The sequence below is a fragment of the Mobula hypostoma genome (assembly GCF_963921235.1).
Source record: "Mobula hypostoma chromosome 8 unlocalized genomic scaffold, sMobHyp1.1 SUPER_8_unloc_2, whole genome shotgun sequence".
Classification (NCBI taxonomy): domain Eukaryota; kingdom Metazoa; phylum Chordata; class Chondrichthyes; order Myliobatiformes; family Myliobatidae; genus Mobula; species Mobula hypostoma.
In genome coordinates, this window is record NW_026948125.1 from 300,356 (window position 1) to 324,548 (window position 24,193).

General features: G+C 52.7%; 1 protein-coding gene across 4 annotated transcripts; it reads left to right on the top strand.

The window, feature by feature from the left end:
• Positions 1-4,434: 4,434 nt before the first annotated feature.
• On the top strand, positions 4,435-24,108 carry LOC134341178 (phospholipase A2 inhibitor and Ly6/PLAUR domain-containing protein-like). 4 transcript variants are annotated; one of them, XM_063038985.1, is made up of 5 exons: positions 4,593-5,034; positions 8,176-8,286; positions 21,973-22,104; positions 22,953-23,093; positions 23,796-24,106. In XM_063038985.1, the coding sequence occupies exons 1-5, from the start codon at positions 4,770-4,772 to the stop codon at positions 24,002-24,004; spliced, it is 858 nt and encodes a 285-aa protein (XP_062895055.1). In that variant the 5' UTR covers positions 4,593-4,769; the 3' UTR covers positions 24,005-24,106. The 4 variants fall into 4 exon arrangements, with proteins under 4 accessions (XP_062895058.1, XP_062895057.1, XP_062895056.1 ...); XM_063038988.1 differs by lacking the exon at positions 22,953-23,093 and having other exon boundaries at positions 4,435-5,034; positions 23,796-24,108; XM_063038987.1 differs by lacking the exon at positions 21,973-22,104 and having other exon boundaries at positions 4,530-5,034; positions 23,796-24,108.
• Positions 24,109-24,193: the final 85 nt, after the last annotated feature.

Sequence of the window (24,193 nt, forward strand, 5' to 3'; positions counted from 1 at the left end):
TCACAGAGATGGCCCCGACAGACTCTCTTTGCCCCTCTCCTATCTTACACAGAGATGGCCCCGACAGACTCTCTTCGCCCCTCTCCCATCTTTCACAGAGATGGCCCCGACAGACTCTCTTTGCCCCTCTCCTATCTTACACAGAGATGGTCCCGACAGACTCTCTTTGCCCCTCTCCTATCTTACACAGAGATGCCCCGACAGACTCTCTTCTCCCCTCTCCTATCTTACACAGAGATGGCCCCGACAGACTCTCTTCGCCCCTCTCCTATCTTACACAGAGATGGCCCCGACAGACTCTCTTCTCCCCTCTCCTGTCTTACACAGAGATGGCCCCGACAGACTCTCTTCGCCCCTCTCCTATCTTACACAGAGATGGTCCCGACAGACTCTCTTCTCCCCTCTCCCATCTTACACAGAGATGGCCCCGACAGACTCTCTTCTCCCCTCTCCCATCTTACACAGAGATGGCCCCGACAGACTCTCTTCTCCCCTCTCCCATCTTACACAGAGATGGCCCCGACAGACTCTCTTCGCCCCTCTCCTATCTTACACAGAGATGGCCCCGACAGACTCTCTTCGCCCCTCTCCTATCTTACACAGAGATGGTCCCGACAGACTCTCTTCTCCCCTCTCCTATCTTTCACAGAGATGGCCCCGACAGACTCTCTTCGCCCCTCTCCTATCTTACACAGAGATGCCCCGACAGACTCTCTTCTCCCCTCTCCTATCTTACACAGAGATGGCCCCGACAGACTCTCTTCGCCCCTCTCCTATCTTACACAGAGATGGTCCCGACAGACTCTCTTCGCCCCTCTCCTATCTTACACAGAGATGGTCCCGACAGACTCTCTTCGCCCCTCTCCTATCTTACACAGAGATGGGCCCGACAGACTCTCTTCTCCCCTCTCCTATCTTACACAGAGATGGGCCCGACAGACTCTCTTCTCCCCTCTCCTATCTTACACAGAGATGGCCCCGACAGACTCTCTTCTCCCGTCTCCTATCTTACACAGAGATGGCCCCGACAGACTCTCTTCGCCCCTCTCCTATCTTACACAGAGATGGCCCCGACAGACTCTCTTCGCCCCTCTCCTATCTTACACAGAGATGGCCCCGACAGACTCTCTTCACCCCTCTCCTATCTTACACAGAGATGGCCCCGACAGACTCTCTTCTCCCCTCTCCTATCTTACACAGAGATGGCCCCGACAGACTCTCTTCTCCCGTCTCCTATCTTACACAGAGATGGCCCCGACAGACTCTCTTCGCCCCTCTCCTATCTTACACAGAGATGGCCCCGACAGGCTCTCTTCGCCCCTCTCCTATCTTACACAGAGATGGCCCCGACAGGCTCTCTTCGCCCCTTTCCTATCTTACACAGAGATGGCCCCGACAGACTCTCTTCGCCCCTCTCCTATCTTACACAGAGATGGCCCCGACAGACTCTCTTCTCCCGTCTCCTATCTTACACAGAGATGGTCCCGACAGACTCTCTTCTCCCCTCTCCTATCTTACACAGAGATGGCCCCGACAGACTCTCTTCGCCCCTCTCCTATCTTACACAGAGATGGCCCCGACAGACTCTCTTCTCCCCTCTCCTATCTTACACAGAGATGGCCCCGACAGACTCTCTTCGCCCCTCTCCCATCTTACACAGAGATGGCCCCGACAGACTCTCTTCGCCCCTCTCCCATCTTTCACAGAGATGGCCCCGACAGACTCTCTTTGCCCCTCTCCTATCTTACACAGAGATGGCCCCGACAGACTCTCTTCGCCCCTCTCCCATCTTTCACAGAGATGGCCCCGACAGACTCTCTTTGCCCCTCTCCTATCTTACACAGAGATGGTCCCGACAGACTCTCTTTGCCCCTCTCCTATCTTACACAGAGATGCCCCGACAGACTCTCTTCTCCCCTCTCCTATCTTACACAGAGATGCCCCGACAGACTCTCTTCTCCCCTCTCCTATCTTACACAGAGATGGCCCCGACAGACTCTCTTCGCCCCTCTCCTATCTTACACAGAGATGGCCCCGACAGACTCTCTTCTCCCCTCTCCTATCTTACACAGAGATGGCCCCGACAGACTCTCTTCGCCCCTCTCCTATCTTACACAGAGATGGTCCCGACAGACTCTCTTCTCCCCTCTCCTATCTTACACAGAGATGGTCCCGACAGACTCTCTTCTCCCCTCTCCTATCTTACACAGAGATGGCCCCGACAGACTCTCTTCTCCCCTCTCCCATCTTACACAGAGATGGCCCCGACAGACTCTCTTCTCCCCTCTCCCATCTTACACAGAGATGGCCCCGACAGACTCTCTTCTCCCCTCTCCCATCTTACACAGAGATGGCCCCGACAGACTCTCTTCGCCCCTCTCCTATCTTACACAGAGATGGCCCCGACAGACTCTCTTCGCCCCTCTCCTATCTTACACAGAGATGGTCCCGACAGACTCTCTTCTCCCCTCTCCTATCTTACACAGAGATGCCCCGACAGACTCTCTTCTCCCCTCTCCTATCTTACACAGAGATGGCCCCGACAGACTCTCTTCGCCCCTCTCCTATCTTACACAGAGATGGTCCCGACAGACTCTCTTCGCCCCTCTCCTATCTTACACAGAGATGGGCCCGACAGACTCTCTTCTCCCCTCTCCTATCTTACACAGAGATGGGCCCGACAGACTCTCTTCTCCCCTCTCCTATCTTACACAGAGATGGCCCCGACAGACTCTCTTCTCCCGTCTCCTATCTTACACAGATCTTAACACAGAGATGGCCCCGACAGACTCTCTTCGCCCCTCTCCTATCTTACACAGAGATGGCCCCGACAGACTCTCTTCGCCCCTCTCCTATCTTACACAGAGATGGCCCCGACAGACTCTCTTCACCCCTCTCCTATCTTACACTGAGATGGCCCCGACAGACTCTCTTCTCCCCTCTCCTATCTTACACAGAGATGGCCCCGACAGACTCTCTTCTCCCGTCTCCTATCTTACACAGAGATGGCCCCGACAGACTCTCTTCGCCCCTCTCCTATCTTACACAGAGATGGCCCCGACAGACTCTCTTCGCCCCTCTCCTATCTTACACAGAGATGGCCCCGACAGGCTCTCTTCGCCCCTCTCCTATCTTACACAGAGATGGCCCCGACAGGCTCTCTTCGCCCCTTTCCTATCTTACACAGAGATGGCCCCGACAGACTCTCTTCGCCCCTCTCCTATCTTACACAGAGATGGCCCCGACAGACTCTCTTCTCCCGTCTCCTATCTTACACAGAGATGGTCCCGACAGACTCTCTTCTCCCCTCTCCTATCTTACACAGAGATGGCCCCGACAGACTCTCTTCGCCCCTCTCCTATCTTACACAGAGATGGCCCCGACAGACTCTCTTCGCCCCTCTCCTATCTTACACAGAGATGGTCCCGACAGACTCTCTTCGCCCCTCTCCTATCTTACACAGAGATGGTCCCGACAGACTCTCTTCGCCCCTCTCCTATCTTACACAGAGATGGGCCCGACAGACTCTCTTCTCCCCTCTCCTATCTTACACAGAGATGGGCCCGACAGACTCTCTTCTCCCCTCTCCTATCTTACACAGAGATGGCCCCGACAGACTCTCTTCTCCCGTCTCCTATCTTACACAGAGATGGCCCCGACAGACTTTCTTCGCCCCTCTCCTATCTTACACAGAGATGGCCCCGACAGACTCTCTTCGCCCCTCTCCTATCTTGCACAGAGATGGCCCCGACAGACTCTCTTCACCCCTCTCCTATCTTACACAGAGATGGCCCCGACAGACTCTCTTCTCCCCTCTCCTATCTTACACAGAGATGGCCCCGACAGACTCTCTTCTCCCGTCTCCTATCTTACACAGAGATGGCCCCGACAGACTCTCTTCGCCCCTCTCCTATCTTACACAGAGATGGCCCCGACAGGCTCTCTTCGCCCCTCTCCTATCTTACACAGAGATGGCCCCGACAGGCTCTCTTCGCCCCTTTCCTATCTTACACAGAGATGGCCCCGACAGACTCTCTTCGCCCCTCTCCTATCTTACACAGAGATGCCCCGACAGACTCTCTTCTCCCGTCTCCTATCTTACACAGAGATGGCCCCGACAGACTCTCTTCGCCCCTCTCCTATCTTACACAGAGATGGCCCCGACAGACTCTCTTCTCCCCTCTCCTATCTTACACAGAGATGGCCCCGACAGACTCTCTTCGCCCCTCTCCTATCGGGCAGAAGATGCAAAAAGCTGAAATACGTCGCACCAGGTTCGAGAACAGCTTCTGTCGGGCTGGTACCAGAGTACTGACCGGACATCCAGGACAATAAGATGGACTCCTGCCCTCACAACGACCTCGTTATGATCTTGCACTTTGTCACTTATTGATACGACACTTTCACCGGCGATGTTACGCTTTATTCTGCATTCTGTTATTGCTTTATCTTGCCTAGCTCAGTGATCTGATCTGTATGAACAGTATGCAAAACAAACTTTTCAGTGGATTCCGGCACCGTCCGGCCCGCGATCTCCTCGGCCGGGGGGCTTCCACAGACCGAATCCGGCTTGTGATCTGCCCTGGATCAGCCCCACGCTGACTGCGGTTTGGCAGCTTCAACGCTCCGCGCTCTGTTCGCGTGTCGCGGCCTCTCCGCGGGGTCTAGCGGGTGTCGGATCAAGTTCGAGTTCAGGTCAGAGTGAGAGAGAGGGAGGGAGCGCCAGTGTTCGGTTGGGAAAGTGCTGTGGGGGTGGGTGATTGAAGATAATGGGGGTCTCGAAGCAGCAAGTTGAAGATCATCCTTCCCCTCCCTCCCTCCGCCCTGAAGTGGAACTGCTCGCGTCTTGCCGGTGGACCAAGCCAGGCATAGGAGGGCGGATCTCAGACAGAGGGGAAATGCTGTGGAGGCGGTATTCGCAGATCCTCAAATTGCGAAGGCAGGGAAGTTACTCGCTTATTCGCACGGGACCATCTGCGGCAGAGATGAAGCTCTCGTATGTCACGTTGCTCGTCCTGCTGGCCGTCGGAAGCGGTAGGAACTAAAATGTGTTTTCGCCGCCCCCACCCCCTCCCCGGCACAGGCTCTCGGCAAAACTGCAGTCGGAAAACCAGCGGAGGGCGAGAGGCTTTCGCGGGTGGTTTGGGCTAACCCTCTGCAGAGATGGAAAGATGAATAGGAGAGGCCGCTGGGTGAAGGGTGAAAGCGCTGGGAGTGTGGGTCCCAAAGATCCTCCCCAGATAACACAGACACTCAGGTTTAATTTCACTGGCCTAGGTCGTGACATCTGTTAACTTAGCAACAACAACCCGATGAAATATCAGGGAGCACCTCGCCAATTTTCTCCGACCGCGGGGTGGGAGAGCCGCACTTGTCCCAGCGTTGGACAGGGAGCGAGGGACTGAGCCATTCTCTCACAGTCCACGTCTGGAGGCCGGACAACAACCGGCACCCACAGTACCCGTACGGGTGCGGATCTGGGAGAGTGTGTCCTGAGCGCCGCCGCTGATGAAACTGTCAGTTTTCATACGTCACACTTGCGGCTGGTTTAACAGGTTTCGTTGGAAACTTTGACCGACTACGCTTAATTATTATTTATTCTCCTCTGGGCGCGACCACAATCTCTGTGGAAATATTCCTGCTAGTTCACTGTGATTCACAGCCTCTCCGCAGGAGAATGCGAGCAGACGGTGCACACAGCAAAATCCCACGGAAAAAGGTGGGGGGGGGGCAATGCTGAAGGACACCACACCTCCCCTCCCACTGCAACTGTAACGAAAATCAATTTCCCCCGGGATCAAAAAACTATGACTACGACTATAACACTCCCCCCACCTCACCTCTACCTCCCCTCCCATTCCCCCACCTCCGCTCCCCTCCACCTCCCCGCCCCTCCCTTCCCCTCCCCTCACCCCCCTCACCTCCCCCCACCCCCTCACCTCCCTCCACCCCTCCCCTCCACCTCCCCCTCCCCTTCCCCCTCCCCTTCCCCCTCCCTTCCCCCTCCCCTTCCCCCACCCCTCCCCTCCCATTCCCCCACCCCTCCCCTCCCATTCCCCTTCCCCCCATTCCCCTTCCCCATCCCTCCCCTCCCATTCCCCTCCCCCACCCCTCCCCTCCCATTCCCCTCCCCCCATTCCCCTTCCCCCTCCCCTCCATTCCCCTTCCCCCACCCCTCCCCTCCCATTTTCCCACCCCTCCCCTCCCATTTTCCCACCCCTCCCCTCCCCTGCCCTCCCATTCCCCCACCCCTCCCCTCCCATTCCCCCTCCCCTCCCATTCCCCCACCCCTCCCCTCCCCTCCCCCCACCCCTCCCCTCCCCTCCCATTCCCCCACCCCTCCCCTCCCCTCCCATTCCCCCTCCCCTCCCCCCCACCCCTCCCCTCCCCTCCCCTCCCCTCCCATTTCCCCCCACCCCTCCCATTCCCCCCACCCCTCCCCTCCCCTCCCATTCCCCCCTCCCATTCCCCCCACCTCTTCCCCCCACCTCTTCCCCCCACCTCTTCCCCCACCTCTTCCCCACCTCTCATTCCCCACCTCTCATTCCCCCCACCTTTTCCCCCCACCTCTCATTCCCCCCACCTCTCATTCCCCCCACCTCTCATTCCCCCCACCTCTTCCCCCCACCTCTTCCCCCCACCTCTCATTCCCCCCACCTCTCATTCCCCCCACCTCTTCCCCCCACCTCTTCCCCCCACCTCTCATTCCCCCCACCTCTCATTCCCCCCACCTCTCATTCCCCCCACCTCTCATTCCCCCCACCTCTCATTCCCCCCACCTCTTCCCCCCACCTCTTCCCCCCACCTCTTCCCCCCACCTCTCCCCCCCACCTCTCATTCCCCCCACCTCTAATACCCCCCACCTCTCATTCCCCCCACCTCTTCCCCCCACCTCTTCCCCCACCTCCCATTCCCCCCCACCTCTCATTCCCCCCCACCTCTCATTCCCCCCCAACTCTTCCCCCCAACTCTTCCCCCCAACTCTTCCCCCCACCTCTTCCCCCCACCTCTCATTCCCCCAACTCTTCCCCCTACCTCCACTCCTCTCCCCCGCCCCCGCCTCCGCCTGTCTCCCTTTCTTTCTCTCTCTCTCTGTCTGTCTTCCATTCTCTCTGCCTGGCTCACTCTCACTCTCACTCTCACTCTCACTCTCACTCTCACTCTCTAACAACAGGCCTGACTTAGCAAAATAACGGAACATTGTCCCCGGCAGAAAAAGGAACTGCCAGCGCCAGTCAGCCTGCGACCTTTCCATCTCTGTGACCTTCTTCAGCCCCTACATCCCTGCCCATGTCTGTGACTCCTTCCACCCACCCCGACTTTGTGACCCCCTCCAAACCTGTGTCTATAACCCCCTCCGGCCCCACACCCCTCTCTGTCTCCATTAAACCATCCAGCCCCTACAGCCCTCCCTGTCTCTGTAACCCCCTCTGGCCCCTACACCCCTCTCTGTCTCTGTGAAACCTTCCAGTTCCTACACCTCTCCACGTCTCTGTAACCTCCTCCAGCCCCAACACACATCCCCATCCCTGTGACCCCCTCCGGCCCCTACACCCCTCCCCTTCCCTATGACTCTCCCTAGATGCATCCCCGCTTCTCACCCCACTCCTTCACTACACCCCACCCACCTCTATGATCTCCTTTTGGCCCCTACACCCCTCCGTGTCGCTGTGACACACTTCCGGCCATGACAACACCCCCCACCCCACTTCCGGTCCTACACCCCCCTCCGTCTGCAAGGGCTCCAAGCTCCAGAATTCCCTCTTTAACCCTTCCCATTCCCTCTCACCTCCAACCCTACATACCCTCCCGTGGGTGAGTGGGTTGTGCTGAGGTAGTGAATGGGAGAGGAGTTCTGAGGTTTAATAACCTTGCCATAGGGAAGGTAAGTTGGACATAAGTTGTTGAAACATTGGACACAGCGGTGTCTAAATTTCGGACAAGTTGCCATGGCGACAGATTTAATGTTACAAGTATTCCTGACTCCGCTGGGACACGGGGCAAAGAGATTAATTTCCCCACCCCCCATACCGGTTTCATCTCACACCCCAGGGTTAGTGAGTTAGCGGGAAAACAACAGAGAATGGGTAAAGGTTAGTATAAATGGGGTTAGCAGGGACTAGCCAGGCTAAAGGGCCTGCCTCGCTACTGTGTAACATTGTGACCTTGTTACAGTTAACCCGTTGAAATGTTACACGTGCAAAACGGAGAGATGCAAAGCGGGCGAGGTCAAGGAGTGTAAACCTGGGGAGATATGTACAATCAAAGAGAACAGACAGAGAAACGGTGAGTTTCAGCCCCAGCCCCCCACCCCCCCCCACTGTTCTCCCTTAGCACTCCTTCTCGCCGCCCCCCCACAGTGCTCATTCCACACCACCCCCTCCCACAGCGTGTCCTTCTCACTGTCCATCCCACAGTGCTCATTCCACACCACCCCCTCCCACAGCGTGTCCTTCTCACTGTCCATCCCACAGTGCTCATTCCACACCACCCCCTCCCACAGTGCTCATTCCACACCACCCCATCCCACAGCGTGTCCTTCTCACTGTCCCTCCCACAGTGCTCATTCCACACCACCCCACCCCACAGCGTGTCCTTCTCACTGTCCATCCCACAGTGCTCATTCCACACCACCCCCTCCCACAGTGCTCATTCCACACCACCCCCTCCCACAGCGTGTCCTTCTCACTGTCCATCCCACAGTGCTCATTCCACACCACCCCCTCCCACAATGCTCATTCCACACCACCCCCTCCCACAGCGTGTCGTTCTCACTGTCCATCTCACAATGCTCATTCCACACCACCCCACCCCACAGCGTGTCCTTCTCACTGTCCATCCCACAGTGCTCATTCCACACCACCTCCTCCCACAATGCTCATTCCACACCACCCCCGCCCACAGCGTGTCCTTCTCACTGTCCATCCCACAGTGCTCATTCCACACCACCCCCTCCCACAATGCTCATTCCACACCACCCCCTCCCACAGCGTGTCCTTCTCACTGTCCATCTCACAATGCTCATTCCACACCACCCCATCCCACAGCGTGTCCTTCTCACTGTCCATCCCACAGTGCTCATTCCACACCACCCCCTCCCACAGCGTGTCCTTCTCACTGTCCATCCCACAGTGCTCATTCCACACCACCCCCTCCCACAGTGCTCATTCCACACCACCCCATCCCACAGCGTGTCCTTCTCACTGTCCCTCCCACAGTGCTCATTCCACACCACCCCCTCCCACAGTGCTCATTCCACACCACCCCCTCCCACAGCGTGTCCTTCTCACTGTCCATCCCACAGTGCTCATTCCACACCACCCCCTCCCACAGTGCTCATTCCACACCACCCCCTCCCACAGCGTGTCCTTCTCACTGTCCATCCCACAGTGCTCATTCCACACCACCCCCTCCCACAGTGCTCATTCCACACCACCCCCTCCCACAGTGTGTCCTTCTCACTGTCCATCCCACAGTGCTCATTCCACACCACCCCCTCCCACAATGCTCATTCCACACCACCCCCTCCCACAGCGTGTCGTTCTCACTGTCCATCTCACAATGCTCATTCCACACCACCCCACCCCACAGCGTGTCCTTCTCACTGTCCATCCCACAGTGCTCATTCCACACCACCTCCTCCCACAATGCTCATTCCACACCACCCCCTCCCACAGCGTGTCCTTCTCACTGTCCATCCCACAGTGCTCATTCCACACCACCCCCTCCCACAATGCTCATTCCACACCACCCCCTCCCACAGCGTGTCCTTCTCACTGTCCATCTCACAATGCTCATTCCACACCACCCCATCCCACAGCATCTCCTCGCCGCCCCTCCCACAGTGTTCATTCCACACCACCCCCTCCCACAATGCTCATTCCACACCACCCCCTCCCACAGCGTGTCCTTCTCGCCGCCCCTCCCACAGTGCTCATTCCACACCACCCCCTCCCACAGTGCTCATTCCACACCACCCCCTCCCACTGTGCTCATTCCACACCACCCCCTCCCACAATGCTCATTCCACACCACCCCCTCCCACAGCGTGTCCTTCTCACTGTCCATCCCACAGTGCTCATTCCACACCACCCCCTCCCACAGTGCTCATTCCACACCACCCCCTCCCACTGTGCTCATTCCACACCACCCCCCCCACAATGTTCATTCCACACCACCCCATCCCACAGCGTGTCCTCACTGCCCCCCCACAGTGCTCATTCCACACCACCCCCTCCCACAGTGCTCATTCCACACCACCCCCTCCCACTGTGCTCATTCCACACCACCCCATCCCACAGCGTGTCCTCACCGCCCCTCCCACAGTGCTCATTCCACACCACCCCCTCCCACTGTGCTCATTCCACACCACCCCCTCCCACAATGCTCATTCCACACCACCCCCTCCCACAGCGTGTCCTCGCCGCCCCCCACAATGCTCATTCCACACCACCCCCTCCCACAATGCTCATTCCACACCACCCCATCCCACAGCGTGTCCTCGCCGCCCCTCCCACTGTGCTCATTCCACACCACCCCCTCCCACAATGTTCATTCCACACCACCCCATCCCACAGCGTGTCCTCACCGCCCCTCCCACAGTGCTCATTCCACACCACCCCCTCCCACAATGCTCATTCCACACCAACCCATCCCACAGCGTGTCCTTCTCACTGTCCATCCCACAGTGCTTGTTCCACACCACCCCCTCCCACAGCGTGTCCTTCTCACTGTCCATCCCACAGTGCTTGTTCCACACCACCCCCTCCCACAGCGTGTCCTTCTCGCCGTCCCTCCCACAGTGCTCGTTCCACACCACCTCCTCCCACTGTGCTCATTCCACACCACCTCCTCCCACAATGCTCATTCCACACCACCCCCTCCCACAATGCTCATTCCACACCACCCCATCCCACAGCGTGTCCTCGCCGCCCCTCCCACTCTGCTCATTCCACACCACCCCCCCCCACAGTGCTCATTCCACACCACCCCACCCCACAGCGTGTCCTCGCCGCCCCTCCCACAGTGCTCATTCCACACCACCCCCTCCCACAGTGCTCATTCCACACCACCCCCTCCCACAATGCTCATTCCACACCACCCCATCCCACAGCGTGTCCTCGCCGCCCCTCCCACTCTGCTCATTCCACACCACCCCCCCCACAGTGCTCATTCCACACCACCCCACCCCACAGCGTGTCCTCGCCGCCCCTCCCACAGTGCTCATTCCACACCACCCCCTCCCACAGTGCTCATTCCACACCACCCCCTCCCACAGCGTGTCGTTCTCACTGTCCATCTCACAATGCTCATTCCACACCACCCCATCCCACAGCGTCTCCTCGCCGCCCCTCCCACAGTGCTCATTCCACACCACCCCCCCACAGTGCTCATTCCACACCACCCCCTCCCACTGTGCTCATTCCACACCACCCCCTCCCACAGCGTGTCCTTCTCACCGCCCTTCCCACTGTGTTCCCTTCTCGCCGCCCCTCCACTGTGCTCATTCCGCAACCCCCGCACAGCGCTCCTGCGTCAGCGCCCCTCCCACTGCGCTCCCTCTTAACACGCCTCTCTCTGTTTAGGATTGTGACCCACAAAATGTTATGAGGGACCCACCCCCACCCATCTCTGGAGACCTGACCCAGATTGATGTTGATTTCCACTGTCCATCTCCAATAATTGGGCATCTCCATTCTGTCCAAATCTTTGAGGAAATCACAAGCAGGAGAGTCATTGGATTTTGTGCACTTGGATTTTCAGAAGGCCTTTGACAAGGTGCGGGGGGGGGAACGTCGACTCAGACCATGAGAGGCCTGCGTCGGGCATTTTCATGCCTTACAAGGTGCAGATTGGAAGTCTGTGTGGAGCACCACTCCTCGCACAGACACTAGAGCAATGTGTGGTTTACTGCCTTGCTCAAGGGCACAAACACGCTGCCACAGCTGAGGGTCGAACTAGCCACCTTCAGGTCAATAGACGAACGCCTTAACCACTTGGCCACGTGCCCAACACACCTTGGTGTGACAAGGTGCTGCACATAGAAACATAGAAAACCTACAGCACAATACAGGCCCTTCAGACCACAATGCTATGCCAAACATGTTCTTACCTTAGAAATTACCTAGGGTTACCCATAGCCCTCCATTTTTCTAAGCTCCATGTACCTATGGAAATACCTGTCCATGTACCTACATGAGGCTGCTCCACGGGGGTAGGTACTGGGACTGCTGCATATACGTCAATAGTCTGGATAGTATTGATGGCTTTGTCGCCAAGTTTGCAGATGATACAAAGATGGGTGGAGGAGCAGGTCGTTTTGAGGAAGTAGAGAGTCTGCAAAAGGACTTTGATAGATTGTGAGAATGGGCAAAGAAGTGGCAGATGGAATATAGTGTAGGGAAGTGTATGGTCATGCACTTTGGCAGAAGGAATGAAGGCATTTCTTCTAAAGGGGGAGCAAATTCAAAACAATTGAGGTGCGAGGGGACTTGGGAGCCCTCATGCATGACTTCCTAAAGGTGAACTTGTGGGATGAGTCTGTAGTGAGGAAGGCAAACGCAATGTTAACATTCATTTTGAGAGGACTAGAATACCATATAACCATATAATAATTACAGCACGGAAACAGGCCATCTCGGCCTTTCCAGTCCGTGCCGAACTCTTACTCTCACCTAGTCCCACCGACTTGCACTCAGCCCATAACCCTCCATTCCTTTCCTGTCCATATAGCTATCCAATTTAACTTTAAATGACAACATCGAACCTGCCTCAACTACTCCTGCTGGAAGCTCGTTCCACACAGCAACCACTCTCTGAGTAAAGAAGTTCCCCCTCATGTTACCCCTAAACTTTTGCCCTTTAACTCTCAACTCATGTCCTCTTGTTTGAATCTCCCCCACTCTCAATGGAAAAGGCCTATCCATGTCAACTGTATCTATCCCCCTTATAATTTTAAATACCTCTATCAAGTCCCCCCTCAACCTTCTACACTCCAAAGAATAAAGACTTAACTTGTTCAACCTTTCTCTGTAACGTAGGTGATGAAACCCAGGTAACATTCTAGTAAATCTTCTCTGTACTCTCTCTATTTTGTTGACATCTTTCCTATAATTCAATGACCAAAACTGTACACAATACTCCAAATTTGGCCTTACCAATGCCTTGTACAATTTCCCAACTCCTATACTCAATGCTCTGATTAATAATGGCCAGCATACCAAAAGCTTTCTTCACCACCCTATCCACATGAGATTCCACCTTCAGGGAATTATGCACCATTATTCCTAGATCCCTTTGTTCTACTGCATTCTTCAATGCCCTACCATTTACCATGTATGTCCTATTTTGATTAGTCCTACCAAAATGTAGCATCTCACATTTATCAGCATTAAACTCCATCTGCCATCTTTCAGCCCACTCTTCTAACTGGCCTAAATCTCTCTGCAAGCTTTGAAAACCTACTTCATTATCCACAACTCCACCTATCTTAGTATCATCTGCATACTTACTCATCCAATTTACCACTCCATCATCCAGATCATTAATATATATGACAAACAACATTGGACCCAGTACAGATCCCTGAGGCACACCACTAGTCACTGGCCTCCAATCTGACACACAGTTATCCACCACTACTCTCTGGCATCTCCCATCCAGCCACTGCTGAATCCATTTTACTACTTCAATATTAATACCTAATGATTGAACCTTCCTAACTAACCTAACACAAAAGCAAGGATATAATGTTGAGACTTTATAAGGCACTGGGCAGGCTGCACTTGGAATCACAGGACCAGAAGGCAGAGGTTGATAGGTTCTTGATTAGTCAGGGCGTGAAAGGTTATCGGGAGAAGGCAAGAGAATAGGATTGGGAGATAAGAAATCAGATTCAGTTGGCTGAATGGTGCTGCAGTATGTCCCTTTGATAATTCACAGAGTACGTACATAGTCATAGTCATACTTTATTGATCCCGGGGGAAATTGGTTTTCGTTACAGTTGCACCATAAATAATTAAATAGTAATCAAACCATAAATAGTTAAATAGTAATATGTAAATTATGCCAGGTAATTGGTAATTTCAGATAAGCAGCCAGTCCTGTTTTGTTATCAATGTGTCAAACACATTCCTTTATCTTTATCATTTCATAATTATCACATGTACTGTGACAGAAAAGCTTGGACAGATCAAGTGTATTGAGGTAGAAGGTAGCAAAATGACAATTCAGAATAAAATGTAGGAGCTACCCAAAAAGTATAGTACAGGAAAAAGATAATGCGATGGGCTGAAAGGCCTGACTATGAATTTGGTAAATTCAAGAATATCGATATTGGTTACTATGGTCTTGCACACTGTTTATAGTGATCAGATCATCACACAGAACATTGAGGTAGAACAAGGTAAAACAATAACAGAATGCAGAATAAAGTGTCACAGTTACAGAGAAAGTGCAGTGTGGGTAAATGATAAAGTGCAAGATCATAACAATCTAGATTGTGAGGTCAACAGTCCATTTTTATCATACTAGAGAACCACTCAGGGTAGAAGCTGTGCTTTACCCTGCTGGTACGTGCTTTCAGGCTTTTTATCTTCTGCCTGATTGGAGAGGGGAGAAGATAGAATGTCTGGGGTGGGTAGGGTCCTTGATAATGCTGGCTGCTTCACAGAGATAGTGGGAAGTGTAGGTGTCTATGGAGGGGAGGTTGGTTTCTGTGATGTGTACACAACTGTCTGCAGTTTCTAGCAGTCATGACAGAGCAGTTGCCGTACCAAGCTGTGATGCATCTGGATATGGAAGGGAGCATTAAAGGACTATTCAGCAGGAGAGGGGAAATCCACGTGTCATGGAGAATTTCCTGGAGAAAGTCTGTGCTGCCTATGTACTAGTGCATTCCAAAGGGGGAAGTGGCAATTTGAACATCTACAGTCCACCAACTTAATGCATGCTCCTCCGAACTATTTAGCTTTTAGGCCTGTGTATCTTCTGTCTAGCGGGTAGGGGAGAAGAGATAATGTCTGGGATGGGTGGTGCCTTTGATTATGTTGGCAGGAATTGTAATCAGAGTGACGTGATTTGGAAGGCAGTTTTCCAGGGGTGAGCTGCTCCCCAAACTTCTGCTGGTCCGATGCAGGAAGGGGGAAAGGCGAGGAGCAGCAGTACATCTGGGACTAGTCATGATTCCAGTGCTGCACTGTCTGAAGGGCAGAGGCAGAAAGAGGGTTGAGGGGCCAGGGAAATCTCTTCCCCACAAATGCTGCCTGATCCACCGAGTCTTTCCCACATGCCCAGTCAATCAGAGATGTTCAGCTTCACATCTAAGATTACTGAATGAACAGGAGTAGCACAAATGGTTAAAATTTCAGCCTTGTGGATGTTAGGGATGGTACTTTAAACCAGGGGAAGACTTCCCCGTGATATGGGGAGTGTTATAGGACAGGAAGACCTACAGGTAGATTCCCTCAATGTCAGTAAGAAGAAAAGAGCTGGTCATTGACTTCAGGAAGGGGATGGGGGTTTTGGGGGGTGGGGAGGGTGATGTACACACTCTCATCTACATCATGATGTTGAGAGCTTCAAATTCCTAATAGTGAACAACATTGCCCATGGCCTGTCGTTGTTCAATCATGCTGGGCTCGGGCAGCCCTCATAATGATCAAAATTGGAGAGGGTCAGCAACTTCAAATTCCTGCGGTGTCCTTGGCCCAGCACGTAAATGAAATTGCAAACTCCTCAGGAATCTGCAGAGATTCGTCACCACATCTAAAACTTTGACGAACTTCTCTATAATGTGCAGTGTCTGGCTGCATCACGGCCTGGTATAGAAACAGCAATACAATAATTCCAAATGGAAAATCCGACAAAAGGTAGTGGATTTGGCCCAGTATGTCCTCCCAACTACTGAGCACATGGTAGGAAATCAACATCCACCTTCAGTGTCCTTACCACACAGGTAAACTTCAAACATGAAGTCACCATGTCACTAAAGATTCATTTCCTCATTCCCATTTAGAATTTTTCCATGCAAATCTTGGCACTGTCAGTGACAAGCGTGGTGAAAGGTTTCATCAGGACATTGTGCTCATGAAGAAATGGTATCAGGACAACTGGAATCCATCAGTGCTGGCTGATTATTGTTGGACACTTAGGTGAGAAGCCTCAGGCAGAGTACAAATGAAAATCATCAACCAAACATTTTTAGCTTAGTTGAAAGATTGCAAAGCATTAGCACTGTTATGCAATTAAATGCATTATATTAAATAAAAGTTAATTTCTTGTTTCTCCAAATTCTTACTATTAGTCTGAAATTATATTTACGTTCAGCCTGAGGAAACAGAAGAGTTTGTTGTCCAGAGAGAGGCATAGATATAGTGGACTTGGAAAGGATGTTTACAATAGTGGGGGAGTCTAGGACCTAAGGGTTCAGCCTCAGAATAGAGGGACATCTCTTTACAACAGAGATCAGGAGAAATTTCTTTAGCCAGGGATTGGTGAATCTGTGGAATTCATTGCCACAGATATGGAGGCCAAGTGATTGGATATATTTAAAGCAGAGGCTGATAGGGTCTTGATTGGTCATTGCCTCAAAGGTTATGGGGAGAAGGCAGAGATTGGAGTTGAGAAGGAAAACACTGTAAATCAGCCGTGGATGAATGACGGAGCAGACTGAGTGGGCTGGCTGATTAGCCTCATTCTGCTCCTATGTCTTATGGTGCAAACCAACTTCCATCAATGTTTCCTCCCAGAAGAAAGCTCCATTTACCTTTGGGATATTTCTGTAGAAAATAGAAATATTTCACTTTGCATAGAAGAAGCTGATATTTTGACCATTGGATCTATTTATGTGCCTCTGATTGTGTGTCTGTCTCTGTCTAGTATTCTTGTTCTGCCTAACAAATCAAACTTACCCCCACATCTCACCATAAATACAAGTCCTCTAGTATTCGATATTTTGTTCCTGGGGAAAAGATTCTGACTCTCTACCCTATCTGTGTCTTATAAATTTCTGTCAGGTCTCCTCCCTGCCTTTGCACTCAGGGAAAACAACTCAAGCCGGTCCAACCTCTCAGTACAGCTCATACCCCCAAATCCAGGCAGTATCCTCTGCCCCCTCTCCAAGCTCCCACACCCTTCCTATATCGGGTCTGAGATCAATATTTAAGGTGTAGCCTAATTAGAGTTTAGGTGCCATATAATTTCCTCCTCCTCCTCCTTTCCCTTTCTCCCCTAGTCCACTCTCCTCTCCTGTCAGATTTCTTCTTCTTCAGCCCTTCATCTATTCCACCAATCAGCTCTCAGCTTCTTATTTTATTCCCCCCTCCTCCACCCACCTTCTCTGTCACCTGGTCTATCACCTGCCAGGTTGTACTTCCCCTCCTCTCACCTTCTTATTCCGACTGCCGCCCCTTCCTTTCCAGTCCTGATGAAGGCTCTTGGCTTAAAATGTCAACTCTTTATTCCTCACTATAGACGCTCCCTGGCCTGTTGAGTCCCTTCAGTAGTCTGTGTGTGTGTGTGTGTTTTGCTCTGGATTTCCAGCAGCTGAAGAATCTCGAGTTCCTGAACATTATTTCCCGACATTTGCAGTTAGTGCCTCGATTAGTAAAGGCAAGTTTGACGTACCCTGCGGACCTTACCACCTTATCAACATGTGTAACCAGTTTCAGGGACCCCAGGATCCCTCTGTACATCGGCACTCTCTACAAAAGGGACTGGATTTGGTCCAGTATATCATGAGAAAAGCCCTCCCAACCATTGAGCACATCGTAGGAAAGCAGCATCCATCTTCAGCGAACCTCACCACCCAGGCCAGGCTCTTTTCTTGCTGCTGCCATCAGGTGGAAGGTCCAGGAGCCTCAGGACCGGGTTCAAGGACACTTACTACCCCTCAACCGTCAGGCTCTTGAACAAAAGAGTAACTACACTCACTTGTCCACCCATTGCGATGCTTCCACAAGCACTGACATCACTTTAAGGACTCTGTACCTTGTTATTTCGTGGTATTGTTATTTATTGCTATTTACTTATATTGGCATTTGCACAGTTTGTTGTCTTCTGCACTCTGGTTGATCTTTCACTTTTCCTGTTATAGTTACTATTCTATACACTCGCTGAGTCTGCCCACAGGAAAATGAATCTCAGGTTTGTATATGGTGACATATACGTACTTCAATAATAAAATTTACTTTGAACTTTGGTGTCACAGCCAAGAAAGATCATCACCACCCCGACTTCCTCAGGAAATTCAGCATGTCTCCTTAGACTGTCAACGACCTTTTACACCACAGAGAGCATCCGACCCAGATGGACCGTGGCTTAGGATGCTGACTCTTTCTACACTTCTCACTGCCTCGGTAAAACACCCAACATAATCAAAGATCCCACCCACCCCAGATGTTCCCTCGTCTTCCCTCCCATCGGGCGGAAGACACAAAAGCCTGAAAGTCTGTAGCACCAGGCACAAGGACGGTTTCTGCCCCACTGTTATCAAACTCTTAAATGGACCTCTCAAATGCATAACTCTTGATTAACCAGACTACATCATAGAACATAGAATAGTACAGCACAGTACAGGCCCTTTGGCCCACAATGTTGTGCTGACCCTTGAACCCTGCCTCCAATATAACCTCCCACCTTAAATTCCTCCATATACCTGTCTAGTAGTCTCTTAAATTTCACTAGTGTATCTGCCTCCACCACTGACTCAGGCAGTGCATTCCACGCACCAACCACTCTCTGAGTAAAAAACCTCCCTCTAATATCCCCCTTGAACTTCCCACCCCTTACCTTAAAGCCATATCCCCTCGTATTGAGCAGTGGTGCCCTGGGGAAGAGGCGCTGGCTGTCCACTCTATCTATTCCTCTTAATATCTTGTACACCTCTATCATGTCTCCTCTCATCCTCCTTCTCTCCAAAGAGTAAAGACCTAGCTCCCTTAATCTCTGATCATAATGCATACTCTCTAAACTAGGCAGCATCCTGGTAAATCTCCTCTGTACCCTTTCCAATGCTTCCACATCCTTCTTATAGTGAGGCGACCAGAACTGGACACAGTATTCCAAGTGTGGCCTAACCAGAGTTTTATAGAGCTGAATCATTACATCACGACTCTTAAACTCTATCCCTTGACTTTTGAAAGCTAACACCCCATAAGCTTTCTTAACTACCCTATCCACCTGTGAAGCAACTTTCAGGGATCTGTGGACATGTAGCCCCAGATCCCTCTGCTCCTCCACACTACCAAGTATCCTGCCATTTACTTTGTACTCTGCCTTGGAGTTTGCCCTTCCAAAGTGTACCACCTCACACTTCTCTGGGTTGAACTCCATCTGCCACTTGTCAGCCCACTTCTGCATCCTATCAATGTCTCTCTGCAATCTTTGACAATCCTCTACACTATCTACACCAGCACCAACCTTTGTGTCATCTGCAAAAATGCCAACCCAGCCTTCTACCCCTATATCCAGGTCACTAATAAAAATCACGAAAAGTAGAGGTCCCAGAACTGATCCTTGTGGGACACCACTAGTCACAACCCTCCAATCTGAATGTACTCCCTCCACCACCACCCTCTGCCTTCTGCAGGCAAGCCAATTCTGAATCCACCTGGCCAAACTTCCCTGGATCCCATGCCTTCTGACTTTCTGAATAAACCTATTGTGTGGAACCTTGTCAAATGCCTTACTAAAATCCATATAGATCACATCCACTGCACTACCCTCATCTATATACCTGGTCACCTCCTGAAAGAACTCTATCAGGCTTGTTAGACACAATCTGCCCTTCACAAAGCCATGCTGACTGTCCCTGATCAGACCATGATTCTCTAAATGCCCAGAGATCCTATCCCTAAGAATCTTTTCCAACAGCTTTCCCACCACAGACGTAGGCTCACTGGTCTATAATTACCCAGACTATCCCTAGTACCTTTTTTGAAGAAGGGGACAACATTCGCCTCCCTCCAATCCTCCGGTACCATTCCCGTAGACAACGAGGACATAAAGATCCTAGCCAGAGGCTCAGCAATCTCTTCCCTCGCCTCGTGGAGCAGCCTGGGGAATATTGCATCAGGCCCTGGGGACTTACCTGTCCTAATGTATTTTAACAACTCCAACACTTCCTCTCCCTTAATATAAACATGCTCCAGAACGTCGACCTCACTCATATTGTCCTCACCATCATCAAGTTCCCTCTCATTGGTGAATACCGAAGAGAAGTATTCATTGACGACATCGCTCACTTCCACAGCCTCCAGGCACATCTTCCCACCTTTATCTCTAATCGGTCCTACCTTCACTCCTGTCATCCTTTTGTACATTTTCTTCAAGACTGTGTGGGTTTACTTGCACATTCTGAAAATGTACACTTCACTGTTAGTTAGCATGGCACCGCTTGTGGGCTGCTCCCATCATATCGTCACTGACTTCACTCAGCAGTTTGATGTTCTGTGACAATTACAGGCAATCTTTCATTTATCATCTGTTTCCATTTGTATTCTGTGTGGGACGATCTGCGTGGGGTAATCTGTGTGGGACAACCTGTGTGGGACATCTCTGTGGGGTTATCTTTGTGGGGTAATCTGTGTGTGGTAATCTGTGTGGTGTAATCTGTGTGGTGTAATCTGTGTGGGGTAATCTGTGTGGTGTAATCTGTGTGGGACAATCTGTGTGGGACAATCTGTGTGGGACAATCTGTGTGGGACAATCTGTGTGGGGTAATCTGTGTGGGACAATCTGTGTGGGACAATCTGTGTGGGACAATCTGTGTGGGGTAATCTGTGTGGGGTAATCTGTGTGGGACAACCTGTGTGGGACATCTCTGTGGGGTAATCTGTGTGTGGTAATGTGTGTGTGGTAATCTGTGTGGTGTAATCTGTGTGGGACAATCTGTGTGGGGTAATCTGTGTGTGGTAATCTGTGTGGGACAATCTGTGTGGGGTAATTTGTGTGGGACAATCTGTGTGGTGTAATCTGTGTGGTGTAATCTGTGTGGGACAATCTGTGTGGGACAATCTGTGTGGGGTAATCTGTGTGTGGTAATCTGTGTGGGACAATCTGTGTGGGGTAATTTGTGTGGGACAATCTGTGTGGTGTAATCTGTGTGTGGTATTCTGTGTGGGACGATCTGCGTGGGGTAATCTGTGTGGGACAACCTGTGTGGGACATCTCTGTGGGGTTATCTTTGTGGGGTAATCTGTGTGTGGTAATCTGTGTGGTGTAATCTGTGTGGGACAATCTGTGTGGGACAATCTGTGGGACAATCTGTGTGGGACAATCTGTGTGGGGTAATCTGTGTGGGACAATCTGTGTGGGACAATCTGTGTGGGACAATCTGTGTGGTGTAATCTGTGTGGGACAATCTGTGGGACAATCTGTGTGGGGTAATCTGTGTGGGACAATCTGTGTGGGACAATCTGTGGTGTAATCTGTGTGGGACAATCTGTATGGGACAATCTGTGTGGGGTAATCTGTGTGTGGTAACCTATGTGGGGTAATCTGTGTGGGGTCCTGACGAAGGGTCTCTGCCTGAAACGTCGGCTGCACCTCTTCCTAGAGATGCTGCCTGGCCTGCTGCGTTCACCAGCAACTTTGATGTGTGTTGCTTGGGGTAATCTATGCGGGGTGGCGTGCAAATTTTTGTAGCTGATGAGAATACTAAAGCAATTCCACCAACACACCAAACACCTGCTCCTGAAACACCCTGTTAACTTGAAGGTCAAACTCTCCATTCCTGGGGTAGGGGTGGAATGGAAAAGAGGCAGTACCTTTCCCATCCTCCGCTCCTACCTTCCCTCCTGGAACTCCACATCCCAGTGGGATCGGCCCTGCCTTCTTCCAAACCAACCTCCTTCCCATCTCGTGGAATTTTGTGCTTTCCTAGTGAAGCCCAACACCCAGAAGGAGAGCACCCTCCAGGGTGAGGCATGATGGTGGTAGGGTTAGCTGTGACCATTCACTCTCCCTCCCCAGGAACTTCGACCGAGGCTACTAGCATCTTCAACAGAGGATGTAAGCCAGCCTGCACCAACATCAGCGTCGACCTGGGATACATTTCTGTCAACATCAACTGCTGTAGCAGTGACTTCTGTAACCAGGAGATAGGTAACATCTCACTGCTTCGAACTGTTTCACCCTCCTGTCCCCGTCTCACCACCCCGTCCCATCCCCAACTCACCGTCCTGTCCCCGTCTCACCATCCTGTCCCATCCCTGTCTCACCGGCATGTCCCCGTCTCACCACCCTGTCACATCCCCGTCTCACCACCCTGTCACATCCCCATCTCACAGTCCCATCCTCGTCTCACCGCCCCATCCCATGTCTGTCTCACTGTCCCATCCCCGTCTCACCACCCTGTCCCATCCCCATCTCCACACCCTGTCCTATCCCCGTCTCACCACCCTGTCCCATCCCCGTCTCACCACCCTGTCCCATCCCCGTCTCACAGTCCCATCCTCGTCTCACCGCCCCATCCCATGTCTGTCTCACTGTCCCATCCCCGTCTCACCACCCTGTCCCATCCCCATCTCCACACCCTGTCCCATCCCCGTCTCACCGCCCTGTCCCATCCCCGTCTCCACACCCTGTCCCATCCCCGTCTCACCACCCTGTCCCATCCCTGACTCACCACTCCGTCCCCGTCTCACTGCCCTGTCCCCGTCCCCGTCTCACCACCCCGTCCCCGTCTCATGCCATGTTGCATCTCACTGCTCTGTGCCATCCTGCCATCTTGTCCAGTTTCATTGCCCAGTCCTGACTCACTGTTGTGCCCCCTCACCCTTTTCCAAAAAGAATTCAAGTGAAAAGGCCATTCTACCCATCAAAGTCATGGTAGCCCTACTCTGCAAGGGTGAGGATTTGGGAGTCCCTGCTGGGAGGGGAGTGATGTCAGAGGCTGGGGAGGGGTGGAGGAACTGAGACAACCTACTGAGTGTTAACTCTTTATCCGCCAGAGCAGGCCAATTTCTCCAACACCCTGCAATGCCAGGGCTGCCTGCAGCAGCGTAATGACTTTCAGTGCAGCCAGCCCAGCTCTGTGAGGTGCCAGTCGACACAGGATAAGTGTGCTGAGATCTACGCCTCCCTCCCTTCCGGTCAGTCCTGTTCTGGAGTGAGGGGAGGGGTGGGGAGGGGAGGGGAGGGAGCTCCATGCAATGCCGTGGACAGAGAGCGGGGTAAAAGGGGAAGGTGTGCAGATGGGACAAACCGGGGTATCGCTCAGTGCAACAGCCCCAGTAAAGGTTGTGATATGCAGAGGCAAGATATGGGATCTCACCACGTACAGCATGGGTGCAGGAGAGAACAGATCTGCAATTAAATCTTGGATCCTCCTGGTGTTAGGCCTGTTCCAGGCGGTGGGGGCATTTGGGGGGGCTGGAGGACAGAGATACAACTGACTGTGGGGTGGGGGAGCAAACACTGGTCTAACTGGCATCTTTCTGGGCTCAGGTGGAGGGAGGTTGGGAGATAGCAGAGACAGGAGTGATTATGGGATCTTCCTATGCATCTGGCCTGGGGAAGATATTGAAGGGGGACGTACAGGAAGCAGAAATGGGACAAACTGCAGGATCTTTTAGAGCTCATGGACAATGGGGAGAATGTTGGCAGAAGCGGAGACGTGACCAACCATGGGATCTCCCTGTGCATCAGGCCCTGTGAGGAGAGTTGGGATGGGGTTTGAGGGGTAGCAGAGATGGGACTGACTGTGGGATCCCCCTGTGTATGAGGTCCGGGCCGGACGGCGGTGGGGTGGGATTTCAGGGAGACGGGACTGACTGTGGGATCTTTCCTGTCAGGTCCAGCCCGGACGGTGACACTGCGAGGCTGTGTCTCTTCCTCCGCTTGCTCCCCGGATCGAGTTCCCGCCCTAATCGAAGTGCCAGGGAATATCAGCTGCTGCGATCACAACCTCTGCAACGGGAGTGGGCCTACTGGCACCCTGACCCCTCTCCACCCCACCCTCCTCCTCCTCCTCTTCCTCCTCCTAGGCCTCATCAGCTTGTGAGGGCTCATGCAGTTTTGCCACCTCCTCGTACCCCGCACCCTCAGCACAGAATATCTCACCTTATTTATTAAACTTTGTGCCGTCTCAGATTTTGTATTTCTGACAAGTGAGGAGGGAACACTGTGGGAGGGGGTGAGGAGGGAGCTCTGTGGGAGGGGGTGAGGAGGGAACGCTGTGGGAGGGGGTGAG